Below are 15,941 nucleotides of genomic sequence, written 5' to 3'. Positions count from 1 at the left end.
AATATTTAGTCGCTGACAAATGAAGTCTGGTGGGCCCTTAGTTGTACTTCTGGGGGCCCAAAAATGGCGTGTTCCCTTATAATCGTCCCATCTTTCCCCCTAGTGGCGATTCTGTATATATAATAAACATGTTCCTGACAAATGGGTGAATATATATATATATATATATATATATATATATATATATATTTATATATATATATATATATATATATATATATATATATATATATATATATATATATATATATATATAACAAACTGCTCTAAATGACAGAACTTTACATTATAACAATCAGTAGTTTATAAAATAAATGACATTTTACTCAAATAATATATTGTAATTTAGACCTTTTTTGCAAAAAATACTAAGGCCATGTTTTGAGAAAGTTGTATTAATTTTTAGACAACATAATACCAATATTACAGTACATGTTACATGGTTGTTGCATTGTAATAACAGGGTTGTAATGTATACCCAACAATTTGACCTATGGTTGGGGAGTTTCGATTTTCACTTAAATCAATGGTCTCAAACTCAATTGCTGGAGGGCCACAACTCCAACCACCTCCAACTCACGCCTGATCTAGTAGTCTTAAACACCTTCATTATTTAGATCAGTTGTGTTTGATTGGGGTCGGAGCAAAACTGTACAGAGCTGCGGCCCTCCAGGAATCGAGTTAGAGACCCATGACCTAAATGATTCTGTTTAAAGTTAGGCTTAAATGTACTGAATTTTAGTGCGAACAAATTGTTCTATAAAGCTCTAACAACATTATATCAAAATAATAAATAAAATACTGTCATTTTCATGTTATAATATTGTCCAGCATACATATATATTAACATTTTTTTGACATTAGAATGCCCCCAAGCCATTCTATCCGAACGGGACGATTTAAAGGATACACAAACCGGAAGTTCTGAAGAAGGAGGCGGTGCCGAGCGTAATTGTTTACGTGTGATCGTCCGACCATTCAGTCAGTCAGACTAAATAGCGCAGCGCTCCTGTTACATTTTACCCGCATAATTTGGCCAGCTTGACTGAATTGTGATGCTCGGGGCAGAGCGATCTACTCTGTCTGAAGTAGCCAAGATGACCGCGGCGAGTCAAGCAGAGCGGACTGTGCTGGTGAGACACTCATTTGACTCAATTTAATACGCGTTAAGCATACAGATATAAAAACTAATAATACACATTATCATCGGATGAAGAGTGTTTAAAATTGATATGTAGATGCGCCGTAGCTGCAGATGTGCCTTGCTTTGCTGTGTAAAGAGCTTGCTAGTGATGTTCTGCTGGGACAAAGTCCAAATTCATGTCAGTGTGAATGCTTGAAGAACCGTCACAGTGATTTGTCCTGCATTATCATCATGTCTCAGCTCAGTTTATGTATTGGTGTGTTTGTGGAGCTGCTTTCCTCAGTAATGCACCATACCGATCGATTCTGCAAGGGAGAGTTCACTCAGAAATCAAAATCTTCCTCCAAGGTTAAAATATACATAATATGAGGCAGACTCACTCACCATAGAAGCACTCTCCACCGTTTGTACTGTATAGACAAAAACAGGCAGTAAATGTGAGGGTTTTAGTCTCCACAATCTGCCTGACAACTAGTTTTGAGCTCCACAGGGGAAAGTCTGTGTCATGGATGAGTAAATGACGACCATGTGTTCATTTGTACTCAATTACGTCCTATAAGTGAGTTATTGTGTGTTTTAGGAGGAAGAATTCAACTGGCTGCTGAAGGAAGAAGTGCATGCGGTGCTGAAACAGCTGCAGGACATTTTAAAGGTATTTTCAGATTAATAGTTCATGATTTATGGTAAAAGAATTATGTAGGATATTTGTCTGGTTTCATTTTAAATGTTGATTTGACAGTAGTGTTTGTGTTGCTTTCACCAAAGGAGGCATCGAGGCGTTTTTCCATGCCGTCACCAGGTCTGGAGGGACAGCTGAAGCAAGAAAACTTCATTCTGGGCAGCTCAACGTAATATATACACATTCAGCCACTCTGTTTGGATATTTATTTTTCATTTATAGGAAAATATCATTTTGTTGTTGTAAACCTTTTGGAAATCCAAGGCCGTACATTGTACATAGCAGTATTCAAAGCAGCACTCAAAGTTACACACCATATTCAAAGTCTGATTCAAATAGGTCTGTCACAATCATTCATTTTGTGTTGACGATTAATTGTAAAAAGGAAAATTATTCCAATAAGCTATTTGTTTGGCTTTTTAATTATTAGTTTATTATATATATATATATATATATATATATATATATATATATATATATATATATATATATATATATATATATATATATATATATATATATATATATATATATATATATATAATAATTATTATTATTATTACTATTATTATTTTATTTTTTTTTTCAATTTAATTTTTTTACTTGGAATCATAATTAGATGTGGTTGATGGCTGATGCTTTTCTTTAATGTTCTAAAATTAAGTTTTTAAAAGTTCAAACATTTCTCTGTATGTTTTCACTTTAATCTCAATCATTTGAACATTCATATCAGAGCCCAGCAAAACATAATCTAATGTGATGTTTGTGAAACAATAGGGAATATATTTAACCTAAAGAAAATTGTGGTTTTCAACCTTTATACATGTTAATCCTTGATCGGCATTAGTTATGCAGTAAATGTCATACTGTATGTGAGGTTTACACTGCATAATTATCAGTTATCTTAAAATGATTGTGATTAGATCAATTACTTACAATCAATAACTGTGATAGGCCTAAATTCAAACTGATATAAACTCACCGGCCACTTTTTTAGGTACACCTAACTAGTACCAGATTGGACCCCCTTTTGCCTTCAGAACCGCCACTTACTGGATATTTACTTTTTTTTCAGACCACTCAACCCTAGAGATGATTGTGCATGAAAATCCCAGTAGATCAGCAGTTTCTGAAATAGAGCATTTAAATCTGGACGTTCTTGATTTACTGTGCAATATTAGTCAAGTTAATAATTAACTATGATTTTAAGCGACATCGAGACTCCCTAGTTGAGCATTAATGGTGTAATTTTGGCTGTTACAGTTTTATGGGAACAAATACAGTGCACACTAAAACATGTATAACTCGTTATAAGAATGCTTTCACATATTTTTCCATTTTCGTTTGGTTAGGATGGACCAGGTTAAAGGGGTTTTGACTCTACAAGGAGAAGCTCTTACTCAAGCTGTAAGTATGTTTCATAACACTATAAAAATGAAACCCGCTTTCTGCAAGAATAACGCTGTTTTGCATGAAACTACTTAAGCAAAACTGCAATTCCAGTGATTCCCATCACATTGATGACACTGTAGTGAAGTGTAATTCATTGTCTCAGAGATAGTTCACTCTAAATGAAAACTTTCTCACAGTGGTTCTAAACCTTTTTTTTTTATTAATTTATTTCTTTTATTTAACACAACATATTCTAAAGAATGTTGGGAAAAAGCAGCCGTTGACATGCATTATTTGTTCCTACAATGGAAGTCAGTATTATTAGTTTGTACTATGGAAGTCAGTAGCTGCTGCTTTCCAGTATTTTTCTGTCTGCCCATTCATTCATTCATTCATTCATCCATCCATCCACCCATCTATCTGTGTCTGTCAGTTTTACGACAATATATTGATGCATGTTAGCAGTAATCTGAAACATGTTAGCAATGGGTTAATTCATGCAGGAATTAATTAATGTGCCTAATTGTTTTTACTTTCCAGGATATTAATATAAAAGTTGCCAAAAGTAGTCAAGTCATGCATTTTGCATTCCGGGATGATAAACAGTGGAAACTGCAGCAGGTGATCTCTCTTTTGCTTTCTCTCATTGAAAAGAGGCTTCCATAGACCTTGTTTCAGCATCATCTGTTATTGTAGCGGTTTGATGTTACTTTTCGATAAAAGTTGTTAAAATGCATCCTGTCCCTCCTCAGATCCAGGATGCCCGAAACCATGTGAATCAGGCCCTGCAGTTACTCAGTAGCCGTGATGACAGCTATCACTTCAAAACTGGGGCTGAAGTCAATAAGGTTTGTTTTATCTCCTGTAAAACGTAAGCTTTCTCAAATATTTAATGTCCAGGAACAGGATTCCAAAAAAAAAAGATAAGAAATCTCTTAATTAGTACCAACTGAATTCTCTCAAAGTCTTAAGATGAAATAGTTTTTTTCTAAGAAGGCTGTGTGTTAGTAATTTACTACTCTAAATTATTAGGGACCGAGCAACTACGATGCGTAGGCCCTATTGGAATTGCTCTGTTTATTCTTCTTCTTCTTTTCTGAAATGAATCGCGATTTTGAGGGTCTAAACATGCCCGAAAACTCACAAAAATTTGCACACACCCCAGAAGTGGCAAAAATTTACGTTTGTTATGGGTTTTCGGAAGTAGGCATGGCAAAATGACTCGACAGCGCCACCTATGCACTTTTGATGGACTGGCCCCGAGCTATGATTCACTCACGCAGGAAAATTGGTTCGATGAGATTCCTCTCCTGAAGACATCTACATGCCAATATTGAGTCACAGTCATAGCGCCACCTGCTGACAGTAGGAAGTTTGGCTTATAACTCAGCCAAACAATGTCTGACCTGCCTGAAAATTCATATGGTGGATAAAATTCCTCTCCTGAAGACATCTGCATGCTAATATTGAGACACATTTATGGGGCCACCTGCTGGCAACAGGAAATTACTTATAACTCAGCCAAACAATGTCCGATCTACCTGAAAATTCACATGGTTGATAAGATTGCTCTCCTGAAGACATCTACATGCCAATCTTGAGTCACAGTCATAGCGCCACCTGCTGACATAAGAAAGCTTGGCATAAATCTGTGATTTTTCTCAGGTTTTTTTATATATATCGGACTAAATTAATATTGTTCGCTGTTCTCTGTTATCCTGACAGTTTTTCATTTTCGATTGATAGTAGCAGTCCCACTTTATATCAGGTGGCTTTAGCTAATATTTACTCACAATGATATTAATAATTTGTTACAATGTACTTATTGTGTAAATACATGTTTTTACGTTGTACTTATGCTTCATTAAATACCTGCATGTAAATACATATGTAATTAATTTGTGTAACTATGTTGTAGTTACATTGACCATGCCTTACAACTTAACCCACCCTTAAAAGTACCCATACCAACAAAACCTGTCCCTTATCTTACATGTATCCTACCTCAATAGCACCAGAAGTGTTCTGCAATAAATTATGAACACTGTAAGTACATTGTTTTTATTTTTTTATGCAAGTACGTAGTAGTTATGGCCACCTTATATAAAGTGGGACAGAAGTAGCAATAAATCTTAACATCTTGATAAAGATCATCATTGAGCTCTCAAAAATAGTCGTAATAAACATCCCAGCAGTTACAACTTTTTTTTTTTTATTTGTTTTTGTTTTTTATTCTTCGTATGAACTAGATGCTTTCTTAGAAACTCTTCATGTCTCCAGAAAAATTGTCCTGAAAAAAACACCTCTCCGTATGCACCAGACTAAAAAAGAAAAGAAAAACAGATGTTTGCTTGTAAATGCAAAACAAATTATATTGCACTAATTGCTTTTAACCTTAAAGTCCATGAACCGGAAGCTGCGACCATTTTTTTTTTCTTCGTATTGTGATGCAATGCCTAGATAAATGGATTATTAAATACACATAGAAAACAGTGGGCGTGGCTTTCTTTCATTCAGAAAGATGTGGAGAGTTATTACAACCTAGCTGACACCTCCTGCTCACCATTTCTGTCTGTTGTCAAGATTTTTTGTCAATATATTTTTTGTATGATTATTTTTTAGTGGTTTTCAGCTTACTTGTGATAGGACAGTGGAGATTTAGACACAGGAAAAAATGGGGAACATCTCTGTGCCATGCCTCGACGCACTAACCACCAAACTATTGGCGCAGACATGGTTAACTATGTTAGTCATTCTCATTTGCTAAGATATACATAATCTGACAGTTTAACTGAATAAAACCGGAAGTGCATTTTCAGATTTCAATTAAAGATTAGAAGGGCAAACTGTTATTATTTCTCTTAATGACATGAACAGATGAATTGCTCACCACAAAACTAGCAGTGTAAGCTAACAAAATCAATATGATTTGTTTTTAATGTCATGGGGACTTTAAACACCTCTTTTGCATGATATATTGTACAGTATTATATAAAGTGCTTGTATAATCTGCCTTAGGCTGTAGGTACAGTTAACTGTTTATAGTGCAAGTACAGTTGGATTAATGCTTCAGAATGTTAGTTATGTAAAAGTTTACTTTCATGTCCACACATGTAAGCTGAAAGACAATAAAGCTCAACTTGAGTTGAACTTGACAAATGTTCATAGTGCTGTGAACATGTTTGCACACGCCCTCCAGTTCACTACCATCATTTCCACATGTGAGCTCATTAGATATATACTGTTATTATGGTTTGATTATAGAGTACTTTGAGACTAGAGGCTATATATCTGCCAATGTTAAACTATTGTTTGATTTAATCTCTTTCTTCCCGTGACACATTGAGGTTACAGTACTGAATGGCTTGTTTGTTATTATCGTGAACGCTATATAAGCATTTGCTTCATGTGTAAAAGAACAACCCCGTGCAAACATGATATTATTTTACCATCAAATGATCCTGGGTCCATCACATACAGTACATTTCACTATACAGGCTTTCATAGACACTGTAGTCTAGGAGGTCTGAGAGACTCTCTTTTATTTAAAGGCTACATTTACAAAACAATGATGTAGCCAAAAATAAAGTTTTTCCCTTTATGTTTTAACCCTTTGATATGCAAGTTATATGCAAATGTTTTTAATGCACAAAATGGGTCATTTCAATAAGGGGCTGAGCATTTCTTGCTGAATTTTGAAAGAAATGTGTTTTGGCATGGTGGCTCAGTGGTTAGCACTGTTGCTTCACAGCAAGAAGGTCACTAGTTTGAGACCCGGCTGGACCAGTTGGCATTTCTGTTTGCAGTTTGCATGTTCTGCTTGTGTCTGTGTGGATTTCCTCCGGATGCTTCAGGTTCCCCCACAGTCCAAAGACGTGCACATGTCACAGCCATATCACCCTGCAGCCCAAGACCGGTTACTCGCTGAAGCTAAGCAGGGCTGAGCCTGGTCAGTACCTGGATGGGAGACCACATGGGAAAGCTAGGTTGCTGTTGGAAGTGGTGTTAGTGAGGACAGCAGTGGTCTGCGTGAGTCCTAATGCCCCAGTAACAGAGAAGGGATCACTACGCTGTGAGTGGGCGCCGTCTTTCAGATGAGACGTTAAACCGAGGTCCTGACTCTCTGTGGTCATTAAAAATCTCACAAAGATTAGGGGTGTAACCTCGGTGTCCTGACCAAAGTCCCTCTATCGGCCTTTACGATCATGGCCTCCCAGTCATCCCATCCACCAAATTGGCTCTATCACTGTCTCTCCACTCCACCAATAGCTGGTGTGTGGTGAGCGCACTGGCGCAGTTGTCCTGTGGCTGCCGTCGCATCATCCAAGTGGGTCACTACAGACCTTTTTTGTGCATCAAAGGATTAAAGAAAATAGTTTATGCAATGTTTTCAAAATGATCATCTAAATTGGCTAAAACGCTGTATTAAAAATTCTATATGCTAGGCCAGTTTTTTGGTTTGTCACCTTGTTGGTAAATAGTACCTGTAGGAAATGAAGACTTGCAGTTGGCGGTTTTGCGCTGGTGTGGATGTAGAATTTGCCATGTGTGTAAGATGCATCTCCACCGTTAATTTGCAATGTGAAGTAAATTAACTGATTCAACAAACCAAAAATTGGCTGATAAAGTGTTAACAAACACTTGAGCAACACCACCACCACATACTCCGCCATTGTTGTGTTTGTTTGCGCTTTTAATCAAGATGTCATCATTTTGAAAAACACTCATTTTCAGATGTTTACACTTCTGCTTTGAAACCTGTTTTCAGATTTATTCATTTTCATTGATATGAACATTTAATAGAGTTTCCCTTTTTGGCTTGAGTCATTGTCAAGTAAACGACCCCTAAGTATTGTTTCAAGCTGTTTACATATTAGCAATAAACAATTAAAATCAGAAAATTTCTCCCAAAATGTGTGCTTTTCTCCACCTATGGTTATGTTCAGCTTTTTTACTTTAAAGACAACGTAAAGAACCTGTTTCTCATCATAAACGTGAACTACATGATCATGACAACAACCTACACCTACCGACACGTGAATATTTCAGATGGTTTTTGCATCTGAACTCTTCAATTAAATCCTTCGTCTTCCTCCTGTGAACTTGTGTGGTTCTGTCCATAACTGAGCACATTTGAAGCTAACTACAGGTTATTCAGGAATAGTAACATTCTTACCACATAAACAAGCATTTTCACTTTTACTGTATGTGATGTATGTCGACACACTCATTGTTTGTGTTTCAGCTTATGGACGCAATAATGCTTCAGTTGACTCGAGCCCGTAACAGACTCACCACCCCGGCCAGCATGACTCTTCCAGAGCTCGCCGCCAGCGGCCTCATGGTTTGTGCTTATCTAGATTTTCACTTGACCCAAAAGTTAACATTTTACTCTTCATTTGCTCACCCTCAAGTGGTTTCAGACCTTCATGTGTTCTGTTTTTTTTTTCCAAGTATTTTGTATACTCATTTTTTTTATAGTAGGTAAATCATATACTTTGGAAATCAGGTGTTTTCAACATTGTTCAAAATATCTTCTTTTGTGGTCATCAGAAGAGAACTTCAATCAGGTTTAAAACAAGTGGAGGATGAGTGAATAATGAGAGAATTTTCATTTTGGGTGAACTACACGGTAAAATTGATAAACAAAAGCTGTTATGTTACATCAACTTACACTACCTGACAAAAGTCTTGTTGCCTATCTGAGTTTTAGGAACAACAAATAATAACTTGACTTCTAGTTGATCATTTGGTATCAGAGGTGGCTTGTATGAAAGGCAAAGACCTCTAGATTAGGCTTCTTTTACCAAACTAATATATGATCATGCCTTGATTTTTAATTATTTAATTAGGACAGTAAGGTCTGACTTTGCTTAGACAAAAGTCTTGACACTTAAAAGAAATGTACAGTATAGAATATAAAGTCATGGTGCTGTGGAAAAAGAATTAATATTGTGTTTGACTCCCATGAGCTTAGACGACTGCATCCATACATCTCTGCAATGAATCAAATAACTTATTAATAAAGTCATCTGGGATGGCCAAGAAAGCGTTCTTGCAGGACGTCCAGAGTTCATCAAGATTCTTTGGATTCATCTTCAATGCCTCCTCTATCTTTCCTCAGACATGCTTTATAATGTTCATGTTTGGTGACTGGGCTGGCCAATCCTGGAGCACCTTGACCTTCTTTGCTTTCAGGAACTTTGATGTGGAGGCTGAAGTATGAGAAGGAGCGCTATCCTGCTGAAGAATCTGCCCTCTCCTGTGGTTTGTAATGTAATGGGCAACACAAATGTCTTGATACCTCAGGCTGTTGATGTTTCCATCCACCCTGCAGATTTCTCACATGCCCCTATACTGAATGTAACCCCAAACCATGATTTTTCCTTCACCAATCTTGACTGATTTCTGTGAGAATCTTGCAGGTTCCAATAGGTCTTTTGCAGTATTTGTGATGATTGGGATGCAGTTCAACAGATGATTCATCTGAAAAATCTACATTCTGCCATTTTTCCAAATGATCAACCAGAAGTCAAGTTATTATGTGTTGCTCTTCATGTTTTTGTCAGTTTGACTGCTGTAAGTTGAGATGGGTAGAAAAGATCAGTTAATTCAAGGCAGTAAGATTGTTTACAGTGTATTTCTTTAATGAGGATCTGCTGTTGTCTCTTTTTGAAACCTTCAATATCTGTTCTGTTTATTCTAGAAAATGTTCACACCTCCAATGCCGGGTGACGTGATGGTGAACTTCTACATCAATCTCAGTAAGCTTTGTTTGACAGTGTATCAACTGCACGTGCTGCAGCCTAACACAACTAAGGTATCAAGCTTTCTTACCAAAAAAACATCTAGTTTGCTCGCCATAATTGTGTTTTACTGTTAATGCACTGTCGTGTTTGTCTTCTGTTAGAACTTCAAACCGGCAGGAAGTTCAGTGCTGCATAATCCAGGAGCAATGTTGTAAGTGCTCATTGCATTTCCTGTTTTGACACTTCAATGTCCTTCTTCTGCTTTTCCTGTTTTGAAGCAGTCTGTTTGATGGAGCTTTCTTCTCTCCTCAAGTGAATACAACAACACCAAGTTCGAGGTGAGCCACGTGCACAAGGTGGAGTGTGTGGTGCCGTGGCTGAACGACACGCTGGTGTTTTTCACCATTTCTCTGCAGCTCTGCCAGCAGCTCAAAGATAAGGTGTGATGATTATAATCTCGCTCTCACAGTCACTGTCATTACAGAAGAACAATGCATGCACAAAAACCAGAGGGTTATCAGAAGAACCAAGCAGTTTAGAACTACTCTTGTAGGATTGCGTCAAAAATAATAAATATGTCCTTTAATATTCCATTTATTAAATATATATATAGATATATATATAGATATAGATAGATATATATATATATATATATATATATATATATATATATATATATAGATATAGATATAGATATAGATATAGATAGATAGATAGATAGATAGATAGATAGATAGATAGATAGATAGATAGATAGATAGATAGATAGATGGATGGATGGATATAGATAGATGGATGGATATAGATAGATGGATGGATATAGATAGATGGATGGATATAGATAGATGGATATAGATAGATGGATATAGATAGATGGATATAGATAGATAGATAGATAGATAGATAGATAGATAGATAGATAGATAGATAGATAGATAGATAGATAGATATACATATAGATAGATAGATAGATAGATAGATAGATAGATAGATATATATATATATATATAGAGAGAGAGAGAGAGAGAGAGAGAGAGAGAGAGAGAGAGAGATAGAGAGATAGATAGATAGATAGATAGATAGATAGATATAGATATACACATATATAGATAGATAGATATAGATATACACATATATAGATAGATAGATATAGATATACACATATATAGATAGATAGATATAGATATACACATATATAGATAGATAGATATAGATATACACATATATAGATAGATAGATATAGATATACACATATATAGATAGATAGATATAGATATACACATATATAGATAGATAGATATAGATATACACATATATAGATAGATAGATATAGATATACACATATATAGATAGATAGATATAGATATACACATATATAGATAGATAGATATAGATATAGATATACACATATATAGATAGATAGATATAGATAGATGGATAGACAGACAGACAGACAGACAGACAGACAGACAGACAGATAGACAGATAGATAGATAGATAGATAGATAGAGATATACATACAGATAGATAGATAGAGAGAGAGAGAGAGAGAGAGAGAGATGTGTATATAAATAAATAATGTGTTAGGGATGTAACAATTCACCTGTAGGGATTCTATACAGTTTTAACCCAAAGCATGACCAGTCTGTCAGATGAAGAAGAGCCGGAGTCAGATTCAAATAAATAAAGTTTACTGAAGATGGTTTGCAGTTTCATCAGCAGAAGCCAGCTTCAACACTCGCAATTCCTAGGTTGTTCCTAGGCCGCTCTGCTTACAATCTCAAATCAATAACAATTATACTCTCACATAAGGTCATTAACTGCGTCATACATATAGGTGTTCTAACCTGATCGGATAAAACGCAGATTACAATTCTGAACAATATCTTAAGCATATAAACATCAGACATCCACTAGACTGTTTAGAGCTGAATCCAGACCTGTGAAACGGATCCACAATCAAATAAAACACACACACTTAAAGTATAATCTGTTTCATATCCAAGGCTAAGTGTTCTCTCAGTCGTCTTTATCAAAACTGGTTAGAAAATGGTATAATATACATTCAGGCAGTTATAATATCCTTACTACACAAAGTCTATCTGGAATAAAAATTAAAATCACTTGAAAAGAATTAACCGTAAATAGAGCTAAATCACTTTAGACATTTTAGATAGTATTAACTCATAGAAATAACAATAGAGACAGTTGTTTTCAGTCCTCAGCCCTTCCGTTTCACTCAAGGTCTCCGTGACCTCTGATCTAGTTTGGAGGATCCTGAAAATATTTTCAGAGATGGGCAGATGCACTGAACATTCTTCTATTAAGCAGTTAACTTTATTCATTATTCAATAATCATCTTTAATAAAAAATAATGAGAAACAGGATGATGAGAAAAGGATAAACGTGATGAGACCGATTGGAAAGTAGACATCCAAATCCTTCACACCTGACTCATGAATCGATATGATTCCCGTACTAATCTCACGATACAATTTAGTCAGGATTTTTTAAACAAAATTATTTGAAGCAAATTTAAGGTGAAGAGCCCTTTCATTTTTATTTTCTTAAATGCTGCACATTTTTTGCCGAATAACATATTTTCTGCCATAACTAATTTGCTATTTTAAAGTCAAACTAAAATACAAACTGAAGAAGACTCATTAATATAAATTAAACTAAAAGTCTGACTGTGCTGGGATTTCACATTTTTAAAGGAAAATCACCTCTCCTCCAGGGGACTGGCCACTGGAATAAAATACTGATTGCAAAAATGACTAATTATGACGTAGGACCGAGACAGGAGTTGAACATGATTATGAAGGTGAATAATTAATATTACTTGTATAAATTAATTAGTATAAGTATCAGTGTGATGCACTTAAGAAGAGATGATCTTGAACATTTTAAATATTCAAAAATAATAATTAGCAAACTATTATGAAAATATGCATAAACTAATTTGAAAAAGAGAGGGTAAAATAGTCTGATACCTGCTTCTGTAACTGAACAACATCAGAAAAACATCTTCACACTTTCGCTATGAAAAAACTGATGCACCGTGTGATCTCCGTAGCACTCTGAGCAAGCTGAGCTGCAAATCATCCTGTCTGCCTGGTTTGGCTTATAAATAGTTTTTTTTTTTGCATCTAGACGTCTGTGACAGTAGTTTTTTACTGTGCTGACGGTTTTATGTGCATCATATTCGTTCGCCGCTGATGTGCTGGTAAAGCAAGATTGCACCTGTAAACACAGCGCCCCCTCTGTTCAAAAAAAAGTATCGCGATACATTTAACATTTCTTCTGGTTTAAATCGTCACATATTTGAATCGATTTTCAACCGGCTCACGGTGAATTGTTACCTCCCTATTATATGTATATATTTTGTTCATTGATTTATTTTTATTATTTACTTTATTTAATATTTATTCATTTTGTTTTATTTATTTTCTTTAAAAAAAATTAAGGATTAAAAAAAGATGATCGCAAGATGTTAAAGGTGATCGTTCTTTTTTTCATTCGAAAAGAAAATACGTTTTGAGGAAAACATTGTTTTTTTTTCAATGCAACTTTATGATCCCAGCTGAGGAATAAGAGTCTTACCTAGCGAAATGTTCAGTTATTATTACTTATTTTTATTATTATTATTATTATTTTTATTCAAAAATTTAAAGAAAAAGAAAAAACTTTTTGTTTTATACCACAAAATCTTGCATCCCAGGGCTCGTGGCAGTCTTTTAACGTAATTTATTTATTTATTTTTTTTTTTTTTCTTCTTTTTGTAAAGAAAATGACAGAATAAAGGGACTAAGCATTATAGTGCATCCATTATTCTGCATTACGTTGAAGGTACAACCACAACCTTGGCATTGCTAGCACAATGCTCTACCATTTAATCTAACACTAACTATACAATAAATTTAACTAAAAGTTTTCCATTTTTACTAGAGTGAATCTCAATGGAACATTACACTAACATTTACGTCTTTCTTCTTTCATTGCAGATTTCTGTCTTCTCTAGTTTCTGGAACTACAGACCATTTTAAGCTACATCTGACCAAAACTCTACATTGAATGATCATTTAAAAAAGCAAAATAATAAAATTATTATGCTCTAGAACAGTGTTTCCCAACCCTGTTCCTGAAGGCACACCAACAGTCCACATTTTCAACCTGAAAAATCAAAGCCTGAAGTTAATGGGTCAGATAAGAGAAACACTGAAAATATGTACTGTTAGTGTGCCTCCAGAAACAGGGTTGGGAAACACTGCTCTAGAATTTACTAAGAACAACAACAAAAAAAACTATTGTGAACAAGCTCCGTGAAATAATCCGTTGTGATTTTTACTATATGACCATGTATGAATCTAGTGTGCTTCTCGTTCAGTATGAGGTAGCGAGTGCTGTCTATGTAGCCCGAATGGAATCATTTGAAGGCATTCGGCGATGTGGTTTTGTGTTCATGCAGTATTTGTCATGGTCAGTGTTGATTTTATTTGTCAGTAATCTTGCCTATATTGTGTTTACTCATCCGTGTTTAGGTTTAGAAAGGAAACGCTACTAAAACACAATGCTTACGTTTTATATTTTGTCGCAACGACTGTGAAATATTCCAGTTGGTTTGTTGAGCGAGCTCTTTGAACTGTTTACCAGTGTTTTTAGTTGAGAAAGTTTAACACTTGAACATTATTCCTCTAAAACCAGGGACTGTCATCAGTGCAGCACGGTAAAAGCGTTAAGACCGTTTTCATATGCGCATTAATAACCAACAGTGTATTTTTTTGCCACTATAACTCATCTGTGGTGTTATTATAGTAACTCTAAATGACAACGAATGATGTCAGGGCTTCATCTTCCATCATTCCATTTCAAACCAAACACATTCCTACTGATGGCTGATTGGAGATCAGAGTTCAGCATTTCTAATAACCATCATTCTATGATTAATAAAAGGAATATTATGTTGATCAACAGTTTGTGGTTATTACAGAAAGGGTTTCTCTGGTAGCTCATTTATTTTGTCAGACTTGATATTTATTGCTATATTTATATTTATTTCTTGTTAAATGCACTTAATTTGTGTCCTGATTTCATGCGTGTTAATTTTGAACATTTGATTTGTGTTTACATAAATTCTAAGCTATTTTCATGTGTATATCATGCTTGATATGGAATATTTTGTGCAATAAACATACTTATGAACACTACCTTGCTTTTTGGCACTTTTTGTCTGAATAAACTGACCGATACTTGATGATGCTATTTTACAGATGCTATTTTACTCCAGTCAACAACAATTTGTTTCTGCTGTTATTATAACTACTCCTCATTTTTAAACATTTAAACATGCACTGAAGTTATTAATGGTTTCTTGAATTATTATTATTATTTATTACATTTCTGGGTCCCTCTTTATATTAGTTGGCCTTAATTGATATGTACTTACTCTGAAATTAATAATTTGTTGCGATGTTCTTATGTAAATGCATGTTTTTACATCGTACTTATGATTGATTGAATACCAGCAAATAATTGCATATGTACAGTACATCCGGAAAGTATTCATAGCGCTTCACTTTTTCCACATTTTTTATGTTACAGCATTATTCCTAAATGGATTAAATTCACTTATTTCCTCAAGATTATACACAAAATACCCCATAATGACAATGTGAAAAAAGATTGTTTGAAATTTTTGCAAATTTATTAACAATAAAAAATCTGAAAAATCACATGAACAAGTATTCACAGCCTTTGCCGTGAAGCTCTAAATTGAGCTCAGGTACATCATTCTGTTTCCACTGATCACTGACCACAATTGGAGTACACCTGTGGTAAATCCAGTTGACATGATTTGAAAAGGCATACACCTGTCTATATAAAGTCCCAGGGTTGACAGTGCATGTCAAAGCACAAACCAAGCTGTGATGTGGTAGTTGTTTTTTATTTTTTTTATTTGCAACAATTTCAAAAAATC

General features: G+C 34.9%; 1 protein-coding gene across 1 annotated transcript; it reads left to right on the top strand.

Moving 5' to 3' along the window:
* Positions 1–922: 922 nt before the first annotated feature.
* Positions 923–15,138, top strand: rogdi (rogdi atypical leucine zipper). Its single transcript, XM_056453877.1, has 11 exons — positions 923–1,133; positions 1,725–1,796; positions 1,910–1,992; positions 3,176–3,230; positions 3,756–3,836; positions 3,968–4,063; positions 8,461–8,559; positions 9,922–10,035; positions 10,126–10,175; positions 10,278–10,404; positions 13,969–15,138. The coding sequence occupies exons 1-11, from the start codon at positions 1,056–1,058 to the stop codon at positions 14,008–14,010; spliced, it is 897 nt and encodes a 298-aa protein (XP_056309852.1). The 5' UTR covers positions 923–1,055; the 3' UTR covers positions 14,011–15,138.
* Positions 15,139–15,941: the final 803 nt, after the last annotated feature.

Source organism: Danio aesculapii, chromosome 3 (assembly GCF_903798145.1).
Source record: "Danio aesculapii chromosome 3, fDanAes4.1, whole genome shotgun sequence".
Taxonomy (NCBI): Eukaryota; Metazoa; Chordata; class Actinopteri; order Cypriniformes; family Danionidae; genus Danio; species Danio aesculapii.
This window is presented reverse-complemented; position numbering and strand designations above follow the sequence as displayed.

Excerpts from the sequence above, each read along its gene's own strand:
- rogdi (XM_056453877.1), top strand. The coding sequence starts at position 1,056 with ATGCTCGGGGCAGAGCGATCTACTCTGTCTGAAGTAGCCAAGATGACC. Across the intron at positions 1,134-1,724 it reads AAGCAGAGCGGACTGTGCTG|GAGGAAGAATTCAACTGGCT; the intron begins GTGAGACACTCA and ends TGTGTGTTTTAG. Across the intron at positions 1,797-1,909 it reads AGCTGCAGGACATTTTAAAG|GAGGCATCGAGGCGTTTTTC; the intron begins GTATTTTCAGAT and ends CTTTCACCAAAG.